This window comes from Podarcis erhardii (genome assembly GCF_964252035.2).
Source record: "Podarcis erhardii genome assembly, chromosome: 6".
Classification (NCBI taxonomy): Eukaryota; Metazoa; Chordata; class Lepidosauria; order Squamata; family Lacertidae; genus Podarcis; species Podarcis erhardii.
In genome coordinates, this window is record NC_138510.1 from 78,597,463 (window position 1) to 78,617,828 (window position 20,366).

Consider the following 20,366-nt stretch of genomic DNA (forward strand, 5'->3'; position numbering starts at 1 on the left):
GTCACATTTTTTTTAAAAAATACATATTGCAAAGGGGGATTCAAACCATAGCACGCACGACAATCACGTTAACTCAAAATGCATTTTCTGGAGCAAGAAAAGCTGCAGTTTCCCAGTAACAAAATACTTCAGCACAAAGGCTGGGAAAGTGCAACACTCCCACCACAGAAAAGTGCAGCCTCAAAGAAAGATGTCTGGATCCTCCATAAAAACGGAATAAGAAAGGTGTATTTATTATTTGGAAAGGTCCGTGGAAAGACTTGCCTTAGGGCTTTCTGGAAAAAAAGGTTTAGTGCTGAATTATATGAAGTCCACAATGCTCTTTTATCCATTGTGTTTATTATTGTTATGGCGGAGGGCATGTGGTATAACAAGAACAATAAAAGCAAAACAAAACAGAGCCAAAGGGACCAATTTTGATGGGTTTTGAATAGCTAGAAGCATTGGAAGCTGGAATAAGCCCAGCTTATCAAAGCTACAACTGTTTGTAACATAAATAAAATGTGGGCCAGTGACATCTCCATTCCGTTACCTCCTGGTATATTAAAGCTGATGTCTTGCAGTAAGAAGACACTGTTGCTGGTCTGTACAACCTACCAAGTCACATGCAGCCCAGTGGTCATCTATGGTGGCTGGGCAACCGGCCCTATCATTAGGCAGAATGAGGTAGCTGCCTCAGGTGGAAGATGCAGAGGTGTACAGAGCAGCAGAGCACAGGTTGTACTACAGAGGTGTATGAGCCATGCTGCTTTCCCACTAAGCTAGCTTGGTGCCATCAGGTGCAGGGGAATATGTTTCCCCATTTACAGCATTGAAAGGACTCAGCTGCCAGTATGGTTGGCTTTTGCACATGGAATGGAAGAGAGACAACATCTTTGCCTAGGGTAGTAAAACACCTTGGGCTGCTACTGCCTATCAAATACTTGACAATCCCACAGCTCCTCCTCCCTGCTAGGGTTTTGTAGTCCTTTGCTGCTGTTGTTGTTTAGTCGTTTAGTCGTGTCCGACTCTTTGTGACCCCATGGACCAGAGCACGCCAGGCACTCCTGTCTTCCGCTGCCTCCCACAATTTGGTCAAACTCATGTTGGTAGCTTCAAGAACACTGTCCAACCATCTCGTCCTCTGTTGTCCCCTTCTCCTTGTGCCCTCAATTTTTCCCAACATCAGGGTCTTTTCCAGGGACTCTTCTCTTCTCATGAGGTGGCCAAAGTATTGGAGCCTCAGCTTCAGGATCTGTCCTTCCAGTGAGCACTCAGGGCTGATTTCCTTCAGAATGGATAGGTTTGATCTTCTTGCAGTCCATGGGACTCTCAAGAGTCTCCTCCAGCACCATAATTCAAAAGCATCAATTCTTCGGTGATCAGCCTTCTTTATGGTCCAGCTCTTACTTCCATACATCACTACTGGGAAAACCATAGCTTTAACTATAGGCAAGCAGTAAAGGAAGGAACTTTCTCAAGCCGGTGGAAGGCCACCGTTAATGTACAGTGGACTGTGTTCACATTTAGGAATTGCAAATGATGCAGGTTACACAAATATATCAGTTAGTAGCCAAATGGTGCTGTGGGAAGACTGTGATTTGGGGCCTGCCTCCATTTTGCTTTCAGCGGTGTTATATTTAAGTCATCCAAAAGTCCCGATGTGGTGGTGTAAATAATGGTGGTGATGAGTACTATTTTGCAGAACTGATTATGGTTCTGCTAGCCACAGAGAGAAGGAACACACAGGTTGCCACCCCTGGCCACTAGAAGCTGGGTTTCCTGCTCAGCACCCTTTTAGCTTCTGAAGTTCTGCCAGGAACCTTGTCTGTACTTTACAGTCACATCGGCAAGAAAACAAATTCTGAGCAAGCGCTGTTTTGGAAGCGTGCTCATACACAGCAGTTAAGCAGGTAAGTAGAGCCCCTACCTCACTGTCAAGGCCACCTCACCTGTGACATTTTCAAAAGGTGCACGGAAGACATTGTTGTTTGATATGTACATCCACAAAAGTAATGTGTGAATGCAATAAAAAAACTGTTTGCAACATGCAGGCGTGTCAATCAGGGAGCCTTGTTTGGCTGCAGGTCCCTGTTGAGTGCATGTTTGGTGGCAACCCTGGGTTTGCTGCCATGTCATGTATGAAATATCACCGGAGAGAAAGGAATCGGCTGCAAGACCCCTGTACTCTGACTAGCAGCAGCTGAAAGGGGGGGGGGCTGTGCCACTCAGCTGCCTCAAGCCACCCAGAATGGCTGGGGAAGCCCAGCCAGATGGGCAGGGTATAATAATAATAATAATAATAATAATAATAATAATAATAATAATAAACTGGAGGTGCCAGATATTGATATGTGGACCTTCTTCAGGCAGAGCTTGTGTTCTGCAACTGGGCTCTGCCTTCTCCCCAGCTCCGCTGCTGAGTAATCAAGGGATGATCAATCAGGTGATAAACACGAATTTGTGACCAATCCCAACATATGCTCATGTTGTATCCATGTCTCATTCACATTTGCGCCATTCTCCGAGCTATTAAAATGTGGGTTGCTTATTTATTTATGACACTTATCTACCACCTTGCTGCCAAAGCACTTAAGGCAGTTTATATTTTATAATAATGACTCAGTAATGGATCACAATCTTGCCGTGGCCTTGGCACATCTGAGGCACGGGATGGGGAGCTGTGGTGCTGGTTCCCGCACAGAACGAATAAGCAAACAGTTTGAGGGCGAGTAACAAACTCAACTGCAGATGTAAACTTACTGAAAAGCTAACGAGGGGGGAAAGAATTCTCACAGGTCTAAGCTAGACTTATTCTTGCTAAGCAACAGCTTTGGACCCAGGAACTATGGGTAAAAATTCTTGCTCAGCATTAGACTCAGTTGGGCATCTTTTGGCCTCAGTTCCACATTTGGAAACTGGGTCACCATTATTGTACAGATGAGGCTAAGAGATAGGACAGCTACATCTCACATACAAATCAAAGAACATACTGTGATGATGTTTATTCGATCCAAAACTAATATTCATATCACAATCCTATATAAGTCTATTCAGAAGTAAGTTCCATGGAGGTCAGAGAGACTTATTCCCAGTTTATGGAGCAATCTGAACTCTGGGAAGCCAGCATAATCTAAAGTGGCTTAAGATACGACAGCATAAAGTATACCAGATCCAAACTCCATTCAGATATTATCAGGTCATGCGATTGAGCTAGGAATTAGGATCCAGCATAAGTGTATCCCTGCCCCCAGTTTGACGCCTGTCACACTGCAGAATGCCTCTTTTTTTGGGGTGGTGGTGGAGGGAGACTAATACAAGCCTCAGCTGAGCTTCAGATGAGCCAGGGTTGGGGGGGGGGTCAGTCTTACACTGAACCAGAGATTCACTACATCCTAACTCACTTATTCCTCAGAGAACCTTGGGTTTGGATTGCCTCCTAAGTGTGTATAGGATTGCAGCTTTCTTATTAATTTATACAGGGTAATCTATGGAGCTAATGGAGTGAACCCCCATCGTTCAGCCCAGATACTGAGATCCAGCTCTGGGGGGGCCTTCTGGCAGTTTCCTCACTGCAAAAAGTGAGGTGACAGGGAATCAGGAAGAGGGCCTTCTCAGCAGCTGTGTCTGCCCTGTGGAACACCCTCCTATCATATGTGAAGGAAATAAACAACTTTTAGAAGACATCTGAAGACAGCCCTGTAGAAGGAAGTTTTCAATATTTTGATGTCTTGCTGTGTGTTCATTTGTTGGAAGCTGCCCAGAGTAGCTGGGGCAACAGTCAGAAGGGTGGCATGGTAGTAGTAGTAGTAGTAGTAGTAGTAGTAGTAGTAGTAGTAGTAGTAGTGGTAATGCTGAACAGGATAGCATAAGCAGAATGGGAAAGTTCCTTTCCCTGAAGATATGACAATCTACATTTAGACAGTGAGGGAGACAATAAATAGGACGAGAAGGAGGATGGATTCTCAAAACCTTCCCTAAACCCGAAGGACATCAAGCATATTATGTATGAGATATGATGTGCTGGAAGAGTCCTCAGCATGTTGCATGGTGAACTAGTGCTATTCTAAAAGTAATCACTACAAGACATTTTTTAAAATAACTTCCTGTTCATCTGATGCATATTTAGCACAAAGAAAATTCCTTAGGCACAGTGGAAGGGCATTGTGATTGGCTACCCAGGCTTAAATGATTGATGATATTAGGCTATATTTAGGCCACAGTGCTCTTGTGCCTTCTGTTTTTCCTTTATTATTTCCAGCATCTTTTGTGATTTTAGAAGGGCTGTCGTTCCTAGGAGAAATGGCACAGCAACAAACAGGTAAAACTGGATTTTCATTTTCGAAAAGCATCGATGCACTTGTTTTGCATCAAAGAGCCATGGCTCATTGGCAGAGCATCTTGTTTGCATGCAGAAGATATTCAGGTTCAATACCTGGCATGTCCAGGTGGGACTGCCTGAAACCCTGCAGAACTTCTGCCAGTCTGGGTAGACAATACTGAGCTAGCTGCCCTCATCACCACACCTAACAAAAACTAACAAAAGCCACAGGTGTGTCTCCTGCAAATGCAGGTTTGCTGCTTGCTGGTCTGAGAAAAATCAAGGAAGCTGGGGGAAATCTCTCTTCATGCAAAGGAAAAAGGATGCCTGCAAATCTTTAGGGCTGGACACACTGCAGGAAACAGAGTTATGAACAAGTAGGTCCCTGCCCCCAAATAGATTACATGCTAAAAATTAGCAGCTGGAAAAACTACAGAGGTAGAGTAAGAACTGCTAAAGGTAGTAAGTGATGAATGAGAACAAATGGGTGAGCTTCCTCTCCATGCAAGTTCATGTTGGATTACCAACAGAGCCAAATTATTTCTGAACTAGGCTGATTTCCTGAGCAAATCCAACATTTCGAAAAGCAGAATACCATTCCCTCTCAAATCTCCAGAAAGGCCCTCCCTGCTAGCTGAGACCTTCCAAACAAGTTATTCCTTCCCCTTATATTAACAGCTAGTTGTGGAAGTTGTGGACATCAGGGAAAGTGCCAGGAATGGAGGAACTTGTCTCCCTTTCCCTCCTTTCTTCATGTGATGCTATGCTGCTGCCAACCACTATGTCTTTAAGGGAGGATGGGGGAAGAGTGTTTTGGTTATCAGGATAAGGTGGAGGAGGATGGAGATCAGGGCTGGGTACAGTGGTGCCCTGCAAGACAAATGCCTCGCAAGACGGAAAACTCGCTAGACGAAAGAGTTTTCCGTTTTGGAGGCGCTTCGCAAAACAAATTTCCTATGGGCTTGCTTCGCAAGACGAAAATGTCTTGCGAGTTCCTGCGGGGTTTTTTCCCTCCCCCCCCTTTTCTAAGCCGCTAAGCCGCTTATCCGCTTATCCGCTAAGCTGATAAGCCGCTAAAAGCCGCTAAACCGCTAATAGCGCTAATCCGCTAGTCCGTCAATGGGCTTGCTTCGCAAGACGAAAAAACCGCTAGACGAAGAGAATCGCGGAACGGATTCTTTTCGTCTTGCGAGGCACCACTGTATTCTTCTCAGGCTTAGATTTCAGCCAGATCTGGAGCTTGCAATCTCACTTCTCTTTTGAGATGATATTTATGAAACTGCAGGTCCCAGATATGACAAACTGTGACATTATCTTTAGAGCTGACATAAAATGAAGGGGTTACACCAAAACAGGCATGTTTTGAAGAAAGATCTGAAAGAAGACAGAAAGACTGCCATGTATATGTAGATATTATGGTGATGACTGTTATGTTTATTTCTGCAGTGCTGTCCATGCCCTTGATGCTTTGCCAGGAACTAAAGGAAGACTGAGAAGTGGGGCATGATAGATAAACTTCAGAGGGAAGTGGGGGAAGAGAGACAAGGGAAACAAACTAGCAGACGGAGGGGAAGAGAGTTGAGACGAGGGCAACATGAGATGAATGGGGGTGAATGAAGTTACTTTGCCTTTGTTTGAAGGGGTTTGGGGTTGCTGGTACAATGGATTAATAAAGCAGAATGAAGTATCAAAACTCACTGAAATATAAGTGAGAAGGACAAGAAGCCGAGAACAATTTGAGAGCTTTATTATTTATCTGAAACACGAGTACGATTCAGAATGCATGTAAAGCAATCTTGCTGCTAATTATATATCAAGTTGTTGTCATGGTTATTTAATTAAAATTTGTATACTGCCCTATACTCACAGGATAAAATCGCAATATAAAAACACAAAACACACAATCAAAATAAAAACAAGAACAACCCAATAACCCCCTGCAACACATTTTAAAAAGGGCATTGAATGTCAGTCAACCCAAGGCCTGGTTAAAGAGGAACATTTTTGCCTGGTGCCTAAAGATTTATAATGGGCCTATGGACCGTAATAAAGCTGTGTGTGTGTAATGAAGGCGCCAGGCGAACTTCCCTGGGGAGAGCATTTCACAAGTTATGATTCATAGATGCAATGGTAAAGGGTTATACGTTGATCTATTCAAATAGTGAATATGTGAGTACATTCTGTTGCATGTTCGTAATATAGATGCCAATGTACATGTGTTGTGTGTGTGTGTGTGTGTGTGTGTATGTAGATGTAAATACATAGTTGCGGAATAGCTGTACTCCAGCCAAGCTGTTTATGTTTCTCATTGTCTGATGATAACACGGTAACATGTTTTTAGTTGCAATTGCTGGAGTTCAGTTCTCTAAGTGGAAAAATTTCCTGCACAGATTCCACTGAATTGAAAGCAGGAGGGATGACAACAATGAATGCCAAATTTCTATTGAAACAGCCTCATTTGTTTCAATAGAAGACTGGCTACTCAATATATACTGGCCAGGTTTTTGGGGGGTGGGGATGGGCATCAAATTCCATCAAGTTCAATAAAAGCAGCAACTGAAAAAAGGGGAAAAGAGAATATTTCTCCAGCCCAGTTGGGGAAATAATAAAGGAAAGTGGATTTACTGCTCTTCCTTTATGATACAGTATGTGCAGCAAAATATCTGAAAAGGTACCTAGCTTCATAAAAAGACAACTCTCCGCTTCACATTTGATAGTTTACTTCGAGTTTATCTATGGCGGATTCATAATCACCACCCAGTGCCTTCTACATACAGAGAACATCTTGCTAACTGGTCCACAGTAATGCTATTATTTCCTTATCATTCGCCTGAAGTATGAGGGTTACATTACTGTTGTAGGGGCTGCTTCTGCAGGGATTGCTGAAAGGATGGAGGCGAAGTGCGTTGGAATGTGCCAAACAAATGCTAGCTGTGAGCACAGATTATTTCTTGGGTCATAAGGTTTAGGACAGAGCGGTACAAATAATTCGCAGGATGTGTGATATCTGGAGATATTGTGTGCCGGACACCCTACACAGACACACAATCAAATTCAAGCTGCTGAAGAAAGAAGGAAAGAAAAAAGAAGAGAGTGAGAAAAGAGTGACTAAGGGGTGGGATCCAAACTTTGTTTCTATCTGGGGAATGGAAACTCACCAGCCTGCTCTAAAGTATATTGGCCCAGGTTCTGATCAGGTTGTCCTGACTTCTGTCTCTACATTTGTCTCTTAGATTCATCACAGGAGTCCTCTCACACAGTGGTACACAGTAGGACATTTTAGACTCAACTTAATGGTCCCTTTAGATGGCAAGGTATATCACTTTGCTTCCTTTACATGATCTCACACAGCCACCCTCTCTTTAAAGAGGAAGGAGTTTTGCTAGACTTACTTCAAAAGCCAACCTGCTGTGCTCTGTGGCCCTCTGTGCTCATTCTGTTGAATTTCTGCCCCCAACTACTTTCCTGATGCTACCACTGCTTTTAGGGTCTGGGAACAAGGCAGTTATACTTGAAGGCCTGCCCTTGGATCAAATTCCAAAAATTGTAAATTTTGAAATGAAGAGAAATCATATATTAAAGCTAATTTATTGTAGGTTCTACCCTCTTCCTGGCTTCATATGTCTCCCAGTTTCTTTTTTTTTGGGGGGGGGAACCCTGATAAATCATCTGGATCTATTAATCTATCAAACACCCATCCTCAAACATGTTTGGACAACGCATATCACATCAACCTTGCAAGGCTGGTTGGGCTGAGATTGGTTCAAGGCCAGTCAGTTACTTTTGTGGCTAAGAAAGAATTTGAACTCAGATACCCTCTGTCTTCCAACGTATCCTTTACACCACACAGGTTTTCCAAATTTGCAAAAATTAATAATCTCAATCTTAATCTTAATCATTCAACATATAACTGAGAGAAACCGTGACACTTCGTCCCCGTCCTTCTAGCTGTAACCTTAACTAAACCCAATTAGTTTTTTTCATCTTACTGCAGTCAAACATAAGGACACACACACACACACACACAATGTATAGCCTCAATCCTTAACTCGATACAGCTCATTTGAGGTCTAAAGAGCTACATACACTAGTTTACCTTAGGTGAAGAGCTGATCCATCAAGTTTAGTAAGTCAAACTGGGTGCACGGTTCAGATAAACTCACATCTTCCCAGAGCCCCAGTACGTACAAAGGTGGGCAATAATTCAGTTGTATTTCTTGAAAATAATCAGAATTGTCTGCCTTCTACCCACAGTCTCCCTGAAATCAATAGGGCTACATTAGAAGGTCTTTAAAAATAGCAAAACAAGGAGCCTAAATGAACAGCACTGGAAGCTAACTACTATAATTATCTTCCTCTGTTCACAGGCTTTTGGCAAATTCAACATCGATCAGTAAATTAATCACATCTTTTAGTTTTTAAGTGAAATTTAGCCCCAAGCTGTTCTTGCCCTGATATTTGATTGCAATTACACTGCATGTTAGCACAGGTGTGGAGGAATGATTCCTCACAGATATTTAGTTTAAGTGCCCTCTCTTCAAACTTTCATTAGCTCCTCTCTCATCAAATGAGATGGCAAAGAACCGAGGGTTCACCCCTTCCACCAAGCTATTAAGCCAATATTAAGACCACAGAACGAGACAGATAAAAGCAATTTTGAACTGGCTGCTCTTATGCTGGAACAAATTTTCCTGGCATGCATCATATATGAACTGCAAGTAGTCATAAACGGGAGATTAAATCCAAAAGGAAAAGTAGCAGAACATCAATAGCTGGTAAACTGGGAATAAGAATTGGCATTCTTTCCTCACCAAATTGCTTGCAAGTATGTGTTTGTTTTCTGGCCAACCGGTAAAACTCCTACTTTTAAAATATTATTTTGTGATATTTACATGCTGCATTGAAACCTGGCAGAAGCAGGAAGGGGGTGAGGAGGGAGAAATTATTCTGCTCTGCTGCATATGATAGTTTTTACAATAAAATAAACATAAAAATAGACAACTCTGACAGTCTAATCTATTTTACTCCACATAACCACGACAAGATTTTTTTGTTTGTTTTGGGAATAATAATAATCCTGCATATGAAAACAACCCCAAACTCAACATCTAGAAACATCTTGCATATTGCATACAATACCCAGGGTTTTAAACAAGTATTCAACAAGCCCACTTCAAAACCTTCTCCTGCAAAGATCCTTTCCAGATGTTCTGAGGTTCTAGGGTCCAGCTCGCAACATACATCAATTAGGAGTCTAGGGAGGTTTCCTACTTGAAACAGATTTAAAAAGGAGATGAAAAACTTTACGAAGAAGGACTTCCCAGTCTCTTAAAAAAGAAAAAGAAATTGCTGAATGTCTCTCCCCCCCCACCCTAGCCCTCCTCCAAACGAAGCCTTTCAAGAGATTGCAGTTACTTACTAGAGTATTAGAAGTGGACAGCCTGGTGGTGTTTAGTCCTACCAGTGATGGGAGCGTTTGGGACATCCAGTTAGAAATCATTGCCATGGTACTAAGAACAGCACCAAGCTTGAGCAGTGGAGGACTCATTGCTGTGGAGGCTAATGAGTTTTCATAGTGACTGATTATCATCCTAGTGCAGGCTGGCAGGGAGAGGCGTTCCTGCAGCTCACAACATCCTCAGCATGAAAGGGATCAGCCTCCCCAGATTTAATCATCCACTAAAACACACATCCAGGCAGCCTCTCTCTCCCTCTCTCTCTCTCTCTTCCCCCCTCCAGTGCAGCTCCTAGTCTCCTTTCTTATATCACCACACACTAAAGCAGGCTGGCCACAGACACACAATCCTTTTTATATGCCTGTAATTATTACAGCTTCCCTGTGGAGCGAAGGAAAGGGAGAGGGAGTGCGGGATGAGAGTGGAAGGTTCTAAGGAATCTGTTAAAATCTAGTTAGCTCAACCAGTGGGAGATGACTAACGGTGGCTAATAAAGCTGCCGCGCTCAGGACAGGCACCAGAAAAATAACCCGATACAGCTAGCTGATGGAGATGCAAGAAAGCCTCTTCTGATTCACAGACAATTATTTGGGTGGGCATATAACCACTGGAGAAACTGTGAACTTATGGTCGAAAGTGGTCCCAAATGCTTGCCTGTGTAATCATTTAAGGGTGCTGGGTTCTGTGGGTCTGATTTCCAAATAAACAGGAATAGGGTCAGGCTGCATATTTGGCTCTGCCAATGATGGCAGATTTCATATGTGCACAAATGCATAATGTGCATATACAAACCCATGATGGAGAAGAAGGGATTTAAGGAGGAAGACCTGTACACCTAGGGTCCAATGAATCACACACCTGCAACACTTGTTGGCAGTTGACATTGGGCAAGTTGGACTCTTTATACTGGTTTTAAATACAGGATGGGAAATGTAATGTACATAATTTCAAATGAGGACAAAGGGGTTACTGTAAAACCGGCTACCAAAACTTCTGCTTGTGATGTGGTGGAATAAGTGTTGTAACTTCCTTGCTATCTAGGACAGTCATAAATACTTGTATCTTTAGTCCTCACAGATAGTAATGAAGTCTAGGTATATGCAACTGCTTTCCCAATATTCTTTCCTTGCCTCTTCTATCGATATTTAGATGGTTTAGATTGTTATCTCCCTGGGGCAGAGATGCAATTTAGTTACATTTGTCTGTAAAATATTGTCTATCCAATGGCAACGTACAAATAAAACACATCATCATTGGCAACAACAACCCCACAATCAACCACAGTTTCCCATGAATTCCACAATTTTCTGTTGTGACTCATGATATCGCAATTTATGTAAGGAAACTATTGTACAAATAAAGAAGTTACCTAAGAACAATATTATAGATTTCTTATTTCCTAAGGGTGTAATAGGTTGGTCCCTGCGTATGAGAAAGTCTTTCCTGCTAGCTTATCAGGACTCGCTTTTCCTCAGTCTTAGAATAAAGGCTCACCTGAGGTCACCTGGGCTAGAACAACCCTATAAAAAGATGCTGTTGGCAGGTAAAGGTTTTGAAATATCTACAGCTGAAACTTCCATTGAGCTCAGTAGCAAAGCATGTGCCAAAGGCCTTGGGTTCAACCCCATGTGTCTCCAGGTAAGCCTCCTGTCTGAAACCCTGGAGAACTTCTGCCATTCAGTGCTGAGAGAGCTAAGCAAGGAAGACCAATGGTTTGACTTGGTATTTTGTCTCTGCTTTTATTTTGGCTGTGCTGCTCTTTGCTAATGGGTTTTCAGCTCCTATGAGATTTTTTCAGCTGCCCACATGACCACCTTAATTTGAGGGTGGTTGCAGTTAGCTTGTTTATCTATGCTGTTTTTGGATTTTATGATGTTATTTTTTGTGTGTATCTCTGCCTTTTATAAAGCGTGTTAAGCTATTAATTGGACATTGCCCAGGGAACCATGCAATGGCGTGAAGAACAAATAAAAATAAAGCAGCTGCCTATGACCTTCTCTATCTCTTTGGTATCCCAGAATATTATCACCACATGAAATGCCTTAGTAACCAGCAGTATGCATGGGATTGGATCTTAAACGCTCTTAATTGGCATTTTAATAACGGATTGGATGTTAGTTGCTTCTGTGAAACTCTGTATGAAATTCAACTAACTTTTCCATATGCTCTATTTACTTTAGAGAAAGTAAAAGATAAAACACAAAAAGCTTGCTTCTGGCTCCAATTCGCTGCAACCATCATCCAACCTGTTCACCAAGGCTCAGGTGAACATTACTACGACTTGGGCAGGGATGTCCATGTGATGAACATCTGAAGCATCCAATGTGTGTGGAAGGCCATTTACAAGCATCACATGGCTGCTTATGCATGCAGATCTTTCTTGCTGGCAAGTAGAGCCCACTGGAACTGGTAGGGCAGGAGGCAGGAAGACCAACAATATGTTGAGCCAGTGCCAATGGCAGGCAGAGACATCCCCTGGCTGGTTGTGTGGGGACAGGCAGGCAGGATTGGCTGAAGACAGAATGAGGTTGGTAGGGAAGTGCCCCATTTGCCCTCAGGGACTAGCCTCCATCATTTGTTACGAGTGAGACATTTGTTACTGAGAGCAATGAGGTCTGAAGGTGGGAGATTGGATATCACACAATGCTAAATAAATGGGATGAGTTGACAAAGTAAGATTGTGTGTGTGTGTGTGTGTGTGTGTGTGCGCGCGCATCAAATATGCTACTTTCAAAGTGAATATAAAAATGAGAGAATATTTGGCACAACCATCCTACGCACCCCCCTGAATCTGTGCTCCAAATGCAAACCAAAGCTCCTCTTTCCCCTTATGCATTTCAAATTATTTCAGCCTATCTCTTTGATTTAGCCAAGATGTACAGAAAAATCAATCAATGCCTATTTCAAAACACAGTGTGATCTGCTGTATAATTTTATGAGGGACTTGGAGGCTTGGCCACATATATACAAAAGAGATCCCTCGCTTCTAAATATTGAATTCTTTCTTGGAAATACTGCGTTTGATGGAATATTATTTTGCAGAAAGTATTCTTGTGAAGTATGCCCTTGAAAACTGGCTAAGTTTTAGTCCACAGGCAAATGAGGGAAACCAAAATTCCATTTGAAATTTGTAGCTCTCTGCTCCATGGAAAATCACCAGCTAGCAGTTAATCTAAAATATATGAACTAGAATATGCCTCGTAGCTACCTTACTACACGAAGAATGGCACTGGAAAGGCTGGCACTGCCACACAGTAAAATTTGCTGTAGTCAATATACGGAAACAGTGCGTTTCCAATTGATTATAGGTGGATGCAGATATTCGTTATCAAATAGTAATTTATCACAGGGTGCATGTGGCCTCTTTCTAAGATATATTCCTGGTTTAGTTCAAAGCAGCAGCAGAAGACATAGCTAGACTGTTCCTGGACTGCATCACTTCAGACTGCAAGTGGGGCAAATCACATTATTGAATACAAGGACGGGGAATCGTTGGCCCTCGGTGTTGCTGTACTGCAACTCCCATCATCCCCATACAGCATGGCCAATAGTCAGGGATGATGGGAATTGGAGTTCAACAACAGGTACCGAGCCACAGGTTCCCCACCCCAGATTTTGCATTTCCACGTGTAACAAGTTCTCCCCAAATCTACAAGCCTAGCCTTCTCACTGACAGGTAACTTTTGTATGTGCAGCAGGAATTTTAATTTAGTTTATTTATAACATGGAGGAGAACATCAATCACATGAGCTTCACAAGTGCTGTCCGAAACGCTACAGTCCAGGCACAATTTCACTGCCTCATCTGAGTCTTCTTCAGCCCTCCTGCCAAGGATAAGGAGAATTTTACTTCTCATCAGATGCAGATGTCTAATTAAAATGTGGAGCAAGGTGCTCTTCCCATATCTGTCCTCTGATTTCCATTGCTGAAGTTTCTCTTCGGACTTACTGTGGTGAGCATGGAACGGCTTGATAAGCTGGCTTTCTGTATCATCTTACCAAGGGTCGAGTAGAACCCTCGTACCTATGGGACCGCCTCTCCTAGTATGTCACACTGAGGACCTAACAGTCTCCAAATAAAAACATCTTGGAGATCCTGGGCCACAGGGATGTTGGGTTGGCCTTAACCAGAGCCAGGGCTTTTCCGGCCATGGCCCTGATCTGGTGGAACGCTCTGTCACAAGAGACTAGGGCCCTGCGGGACTTGACATCTTTCCACAGGGCCTGCAAGACAGAGGTGTTCCACCAGGCCTTTGACCAAGGCACAGTCTGACCCCCTCTCTCCTTCTGTAATCTTCACAGAACTCTAGCCCAATGGTTGCCATTAATTTGATTCTGAACTGATTTTAGAATGTATTTCAATTAATTGATTGTGATTTTATGTAAATTGTGCTATTTTTACTGTTGTTAGCTGCTCTGAGCCCGGCTTTGGCTGGGGAGGGCGGGATACAAACAAACAAACAAACAAACAAACAAACAATAATAATAATAATAATAATAATAATAATAATAATAATAATAGTTATTATTGTTGTTGTTGTTGTTGTTGTTGTTGTTGTTGTTGTTATTATTATTATTATTATTATTATTATTATTATTATTATTATTTGCTGGTGCAGAAGTGTGAGAAAACAGTTCTTCAGGTCCACTAAACCAGAACCAGCACCTGTTTTGGCTCCTCCTTGATTCCCACCCCTTCTGGCCCAGCATTCCAAGCCACACCAGGTGGCTGAGTCTAGCTGCCATTCTGATTTCAGACAATGCCCCTAGAGTGGCATCATTCCTGGACATTGGTGATACCCAGCCACCTTCTACTGCCTGCTCCTTCCTGTACTGCTTCCAGGAAGCCAACTAGAGGAAGGGCCCCATCAGCAGGTGGACACTGTGCTCGGGGCCCTCGCAGACTGGAGGCAACCCTGAAACCAACTTTCCAGCCATCCAGCTACGTGAATGAACACATGTGGCTATTATTGAAGTGATAACTTGGTACTGGTTGCAGGTGGCACGGTGGGGGCAGCAGGGCTCACCCGGGCTCCAGTCACTGCCTTTTGCCAGAATGGAGAAGCAAAGTCGCAGGGAGGTTGGCCTGGTGAAGATATTGTGGCAGGAGCACCAGATTAGCTCTGCCAGTGAGCCTCTAAGCTCTGGAGATGTCACCAGAAAATGGTCCGCTTCTTTTCAGGCCTAGAGGGGCTAGAAATTTGTTTCTTTAAAAGTAAAGACAAGCTTTGGTGGTTGCTGTGTGCTACATCCAATGGCCACAAGCTGCCTTAATTGAAACTGCTCTCTTTCCAGAAGCTCTGGTTTAGCCCTACCTGTGTTTTTGTGCTTCATTTCTTCTGATAATCTCAAGCCACACAAAGGAACAGGTGTAGAAATACTGTGATGCTTTGAGATATAACTAAACTCCTGCTCCAGTGTTGTCCTCAAACCACTTAAGAACCTAAGAAGAGCTTTCTGGAACAGCATCCCGTAGTCAAGGAAGTGGCCAAAACCATCTCTCAGGTTCCTCTCAGGCAGGGAATACAATAAGAAATGCAACCAAGATTCCAGAAAGACAATACCTTTAACTAACTTCACTGCAGTAAAGGACAGTCCTGTAAGTGATGGGTACTGCAACGATCACAGGTTTCACACAGTTTATGTACCTTTTACAAACAGCATAAAAGGTAAAGGGACCCCTGACTGTTAGGTCCAGTCATGGATGACTCTGGGGTTGTGGTGCTCATCTCGCTTTACTGGCCTCTGAATCATCTGGCCAGCATGACTAAGCCACTTCTGGTGAACCAGAGCAGCGCACAGAAATGCTACTTACCTTCCCGCTGGAGTGGTACCTATTTATCTACTTGCACTTTGACGTGCTTTCAAACTGCTAGGTTGGCAGGAGCAGGGACCGAGTAATGGGAGCTCACCCTGTCGCGGGGATTCGAACTGCAGACCTTCTGATCGGCAAGCCCTAGACCACAGCGCCACCCGCGTCCCTATAAACAGCATACATCAGGCTAATTACACAACTACTTTCACATTGTTCATTCCATGTCAGCCAACAACATTAGAAGTCATCCCAGTACAATAAATTAACAATAGTAACAGTAACAACAAAGAAAAGCACAAAGGTTAATCATTAAACTTAAACATACAGAACCTTCAACTTCCTTGCCTCTAATATGCATAGTACAAAATTAGTGAAGGCCTCTATACCTCTTCTATAATCAGGTTCAAGCTAACTAATACTTAGCAAATATCAATGCAGAGCTTTTTATTTTTGCTGGAACTCAACAGAACTCAGTTCTGACACCTCGCAAGTAGGCGCCATTGCCATTCTAAGAGAACAAGGGTGAGTTTCAGTACCTCTTTTTTCTAGAAAAATAGCACTGTACGAATGAAAGTATTTCAAGCAACAAGAATATATGTTCATGCATTGTACCTGAAATATCAACATCCCTTAATGACTTTTATTGCTAGGCCTATTCAATACCTTATTAGCTCATTCACTACCATTTGCCCATCGCGTTGTATCTGCAGTATGCAGGGAACTGAATCAACAACTCTTTACCCATCAGTGCATCAGCATAAGGGCAAAAGAAAAAAAGCAAACATCCCCAGACTTTGTCCTGAGCAAGGTCAATCCAATACTTTTCGTTGCTTGTGTTTCATGTGTACACTATCCTAGGGGCTTTTAAGGTAAGTTGGGGAGCAATAACAAAGGGTAAAGCATGTTTTCCTTCACACATTTCTCACAGCATACCAAGTACCCATGGGAAATCCACAAGCAGAATATGAGTGCAACATCCTGCACCTCTCAGCAACTGGTATTCAGAGGCATAATAATAATAATAATAATAATAATAATAATAATAATAATTTATACCCCACCTATCTGGCTGGGCTTCCCCAGCCACTCTGGGCAGCTTCCAACAAAATATTAAAATACAGTAATGCATCAAACATTAAAAGCTTCCCTAAACATGGCTGCCTTCAGATGTCTTCTAAAAGTCCGGTAGTTGCTGTTCTCTTTGAGATCTGGTGGGAGGGCGTTCCACAGGCCGGGTGCCACTACCGAGAAGGCCCTCTGCCTGGTTCCCTGTAACTTGGCTTCTCTCAGTGAGGGAACCGCCAGAAGGCCCTCAGCGCTGGACCTCAGTGTCCAGGTAGAATGATGGGGGTGGAGATGCTCCTTCAGACATACTGGACCAAGGCCGTTTAGGGCTTTAAAGGTCAGCACCAACACTTTAAAGGCTATCAACACCTTAAGGCCATCAACTCAGTGCTGAGAAGATGAGAGGAAATCTATCTCTCAAGGAGGGTATTGCCACAAGCAGAACAATGCCATCAGAACAGCCCTATCCCTAAAATGGTGGTGGGTAGGGAAACCTGGAGAAGGAGATGATGAAGGAACGGACAAGTCCCCATGGCAGTAGGCAGTCTTCCTTCACACACTGCAGCCTCAAGTAACTTATAGCTTTCTAGATCCTAGTAGACAGCATCTTTTAGTCTACTAAGAAATGAACTGGGGACCAACTGGAATTCTTTAGATACTGGAAGAATGTTTCCTGGCTGGACATAGCCCCATTTAACAACCAGGCTGCATATTCTGGAAATGGCTGGGGAAAAACAACAACGGCACACAAACAAAAAATCTGAGGTGGAGGAAGTACAAAAAAAGGCGTTGGAACGTAATTTGAAATCTAAAAAGCCATGGGCAAATGGTGTGATTCGGCCTGGAAGCCTCTGTGGTGATTAGCTCAAGATATATTACCCAAGGGTGTGTTCTGGTAGCCCCCAGGAGCAAGCAGCTATTTCAACATTACTGGGAGATGGAATGCTTTAAATTCTGCCCTGCCACCGACTCCCTCAGTGATCTCTGTAGGAGAGCTAACCTTATAAAACGTGGTAGAAGCAGCACATCCAACTCAGTCTGAATGCCGGGAGGATTAATTAGTCAGTGTTTGTAAAGACTATTGAAGATGAAAAGAGCCATATATCTGTACTAACCTGGGGCTATATGAGTGGTATGAAGCCAAATTAGAATTTGGGCCTCTTTTGTCAGGCATTTGTTTGAGTTGGAGAGGTTTAAAAAGTTGCTGTAACTTATTTTAAAAGAGAAAAAAAAGATCGGTGTCTCTGCTCACTCCCTCTGCCAAAGGATTTATGGTGAGCCAGAGCCTTGCTCTGAGGGGAAATGGGGAAGCTGGCAGCAGTAAAATGAGAAAAAATGCCTCAACATGTAAAACTATATTACATTTATATATATATATATCTCATTCGCAGCTGAAGCAAAATAAATAACCGGGAGCCGTTGGTGCAATACACAAAGTGAGCTTCAATAACTCGCTACTGTTGCTGACATGCATCCACCTTTTCCTTTCTAACCTGTCAGTGTGTCTGCTCAGTGTTACAGATGGAAATTTCCACACAGGCAGAGTCTGATGTGCTGCAGAATAAAGAGAGTTTGCCTAGGCCTGGTGGATTGATTCTCCTGCAGACAAAGCAGGCAACTGGGGTTTTGCTTTCTTGAGAAAAACAACAGTTTCCTAAACCACCAGGGACAATAACCAAAGGATGTGCTGCAGAACCATGCGAGAGCATAAGCAAATCATATCCATGGGAGCGACAGGCAAAAATCACCCAGCTCTTTTGTTCAGATGAAAGGCAAACAAGTTCCACATCATCTGGGCCAGTCTGGGACCTCTACTTAAGCCACTATTGTAGCAGAAAGTGTGAGTGGACCCATTTCCACGTTCATGAGATAAGACATGACTGAAGCCTTGAGCATCTCATTACATATTATGCAGTCAGACCTAGTTGAGACACCAGACTAGGCAAAATATCCCATTCTAACAACCTTCTGGCCTCACCTCTCTCAGCTAACTCTCTGTGTGCCCTTGAGGTGGTTCCTTCAGGTTGCTGCCCTGAGTGAAGGATCCACCGGCAGATGTATTTTGGAGTGTCTAAAAGGGGAGCGTCTACCTCTGAAGCCTCTACCTCTGCTTGACTCACATGTGCTCTCCTCCTCAATTCGAGTCTCACTTGACCCTTTTTATATCCCTCCCTCCACTCCAATGACACAGTCAAGGATCTGCTCCTCACTCCTCACCTTCCAAGGCATTCTCCCCTTACTGCAGTTGGAGCTCAACTTACAGCCTATGGATGCTCCCGAATGGCGTCGTGCTCAGATGTACCCCGCTGCAGCCAAAGGTAGAGATGCATGGTAAAAGATTGTTGAGTTGGCTGCTGGAAGTTAGTGACACAAGCACATTGACATTCTCTGTTTTGCCTGGATTAGCTTTCCATGTTGCTTTAGGCGAGCTTTGCAGACAAATCTGACTTCCACTGACTTTTATCTGGGGTGGTAGAGGAGCAAGTAAGCGTAAAACCCTCACTTGACCTCACACCAGATATAAACCTGGGGTTCAAGTCTCAAGTGCAAAGGTTCTTTGGTTCACATGGTTCGAATATTATTTTGCTTTTGCTTTTTGGTTTACATTGGTGTGTCTACTTGCATTATGTCATGAAGAGAAGGAAGGAAGGAAGGAAGGAAGGAAGGAAGGAAGGAAGGAAGGAAGGAAGGAAGGGGCTTAACAATTAAAATGCTTAGTTCACTAGCTAAAGCAAGGGAAGGTGCTTCCCAGGTTAATTGGAAACTAAGAAGCCTCAGACAATCTTTGGACTTTGCTAAGACAGAGCTGAAGACTTCAGTGCTATGCAAATGGGCTAGAGGAGCTATGCAGTATCCCCTAGAGTATTCTGCATGAACACACACCGCTAATTATCCAGGAGACCAGTTGCAAAAGCATGTGCACAAAACTAATTATAAAACTTTGTAAAAGATTGTTCTATGAAAGACATGCCAGCAAAAGGAGAGAGTGTTACAGCTAGGCAAGTGGGTGGGTGGGGAAATGTTTCTTGGGACACATTTTGCTGCAAACCTACCTGACAGGCACTTCTAGAGACAACAAGCAAACCGAAATACAGTTATTCTATGAAATTCACACTTCTCTGAATTTTGTGATGGCCATGCATACAAAATGCATTCATGAGCGAAAGTAGCATTAAAAAAAAGAGAGAATTGTGTCATGGAAAATTGCTTGCAAAAAATGTGTGTAGTAGGAAAAAATCACATACAAAAATGTTCATGTTAGACGAAATGTGCACATAAATGCTGACAAATTTACATGAGAACTAAAAAATAAAAAAGTTTGCCAACTGATGCAGAAAGTGGCAAATGGAACTTTGGGTTGGAACAAATAAGAAACAGAAAGGGACAGATTTGCTCACTCAGTTGCAGAGCAATCCTATGCATATCTACTAAAAAAGTGGACCATCTAAGTTCATTGAGGTTGACTCCCAGGCAAGTGTGCAGAGAACTGCAGCCTTATTGCATATATGAACCCTGAATCTGGACAAGTTCTAACAAAGCTGTAATGGGAAGAGAAAGTACTGAGTTCTCATCGCTATTGGATATTGCTATGGTTTGGGGGAAACATAAACTTTAGAGGAGTCTTGGGTCTCTAGATTCCCAGAACTAATAATCTTACAGGGTGATGCTTAAAGAGGAAACTGGGTTTTGCAAAGCTATTTTGAGCACCTTCCACAATCTGTATGTTTTGA

The 20,366-nt window shown here is 43.0% G+C and overlaps 1 protein-coding gene across 3 annotated transcripts in view; it reads right to left on the minus strand.

Moving 5' to 3' along the window:
* Window positions 1-20,366, minus strand: part of OLFM3 (olfactomedin 3) — a 167,364-nt gene that overhangs the window by 44,196 nt on the left and 102,802 nt on the right. Inside the window, exon 1 of one of the 3 annotated variants that reach the window (XM_081866023.1) lies at window positions 9,720-10,056. The exons of 1 other annotated variant lie outside the window; for it this stretch is intronic. In XM_081866023.1, the coding sequence (XP_081722149.1) occupies window positions 9,720-9,890 (171 nt within the window). In that variant the 5' untranslated portion in view covers window positions 9,891-10,056. Of the gene's footprint in view, window positions 1-8,396; window positions 8,576-9,719; window positions 10,057-20,366 lie in introns of those variants that run through there. One more of the 3 variants, XM_081866025.1, reaches the window with a different exon arrangement.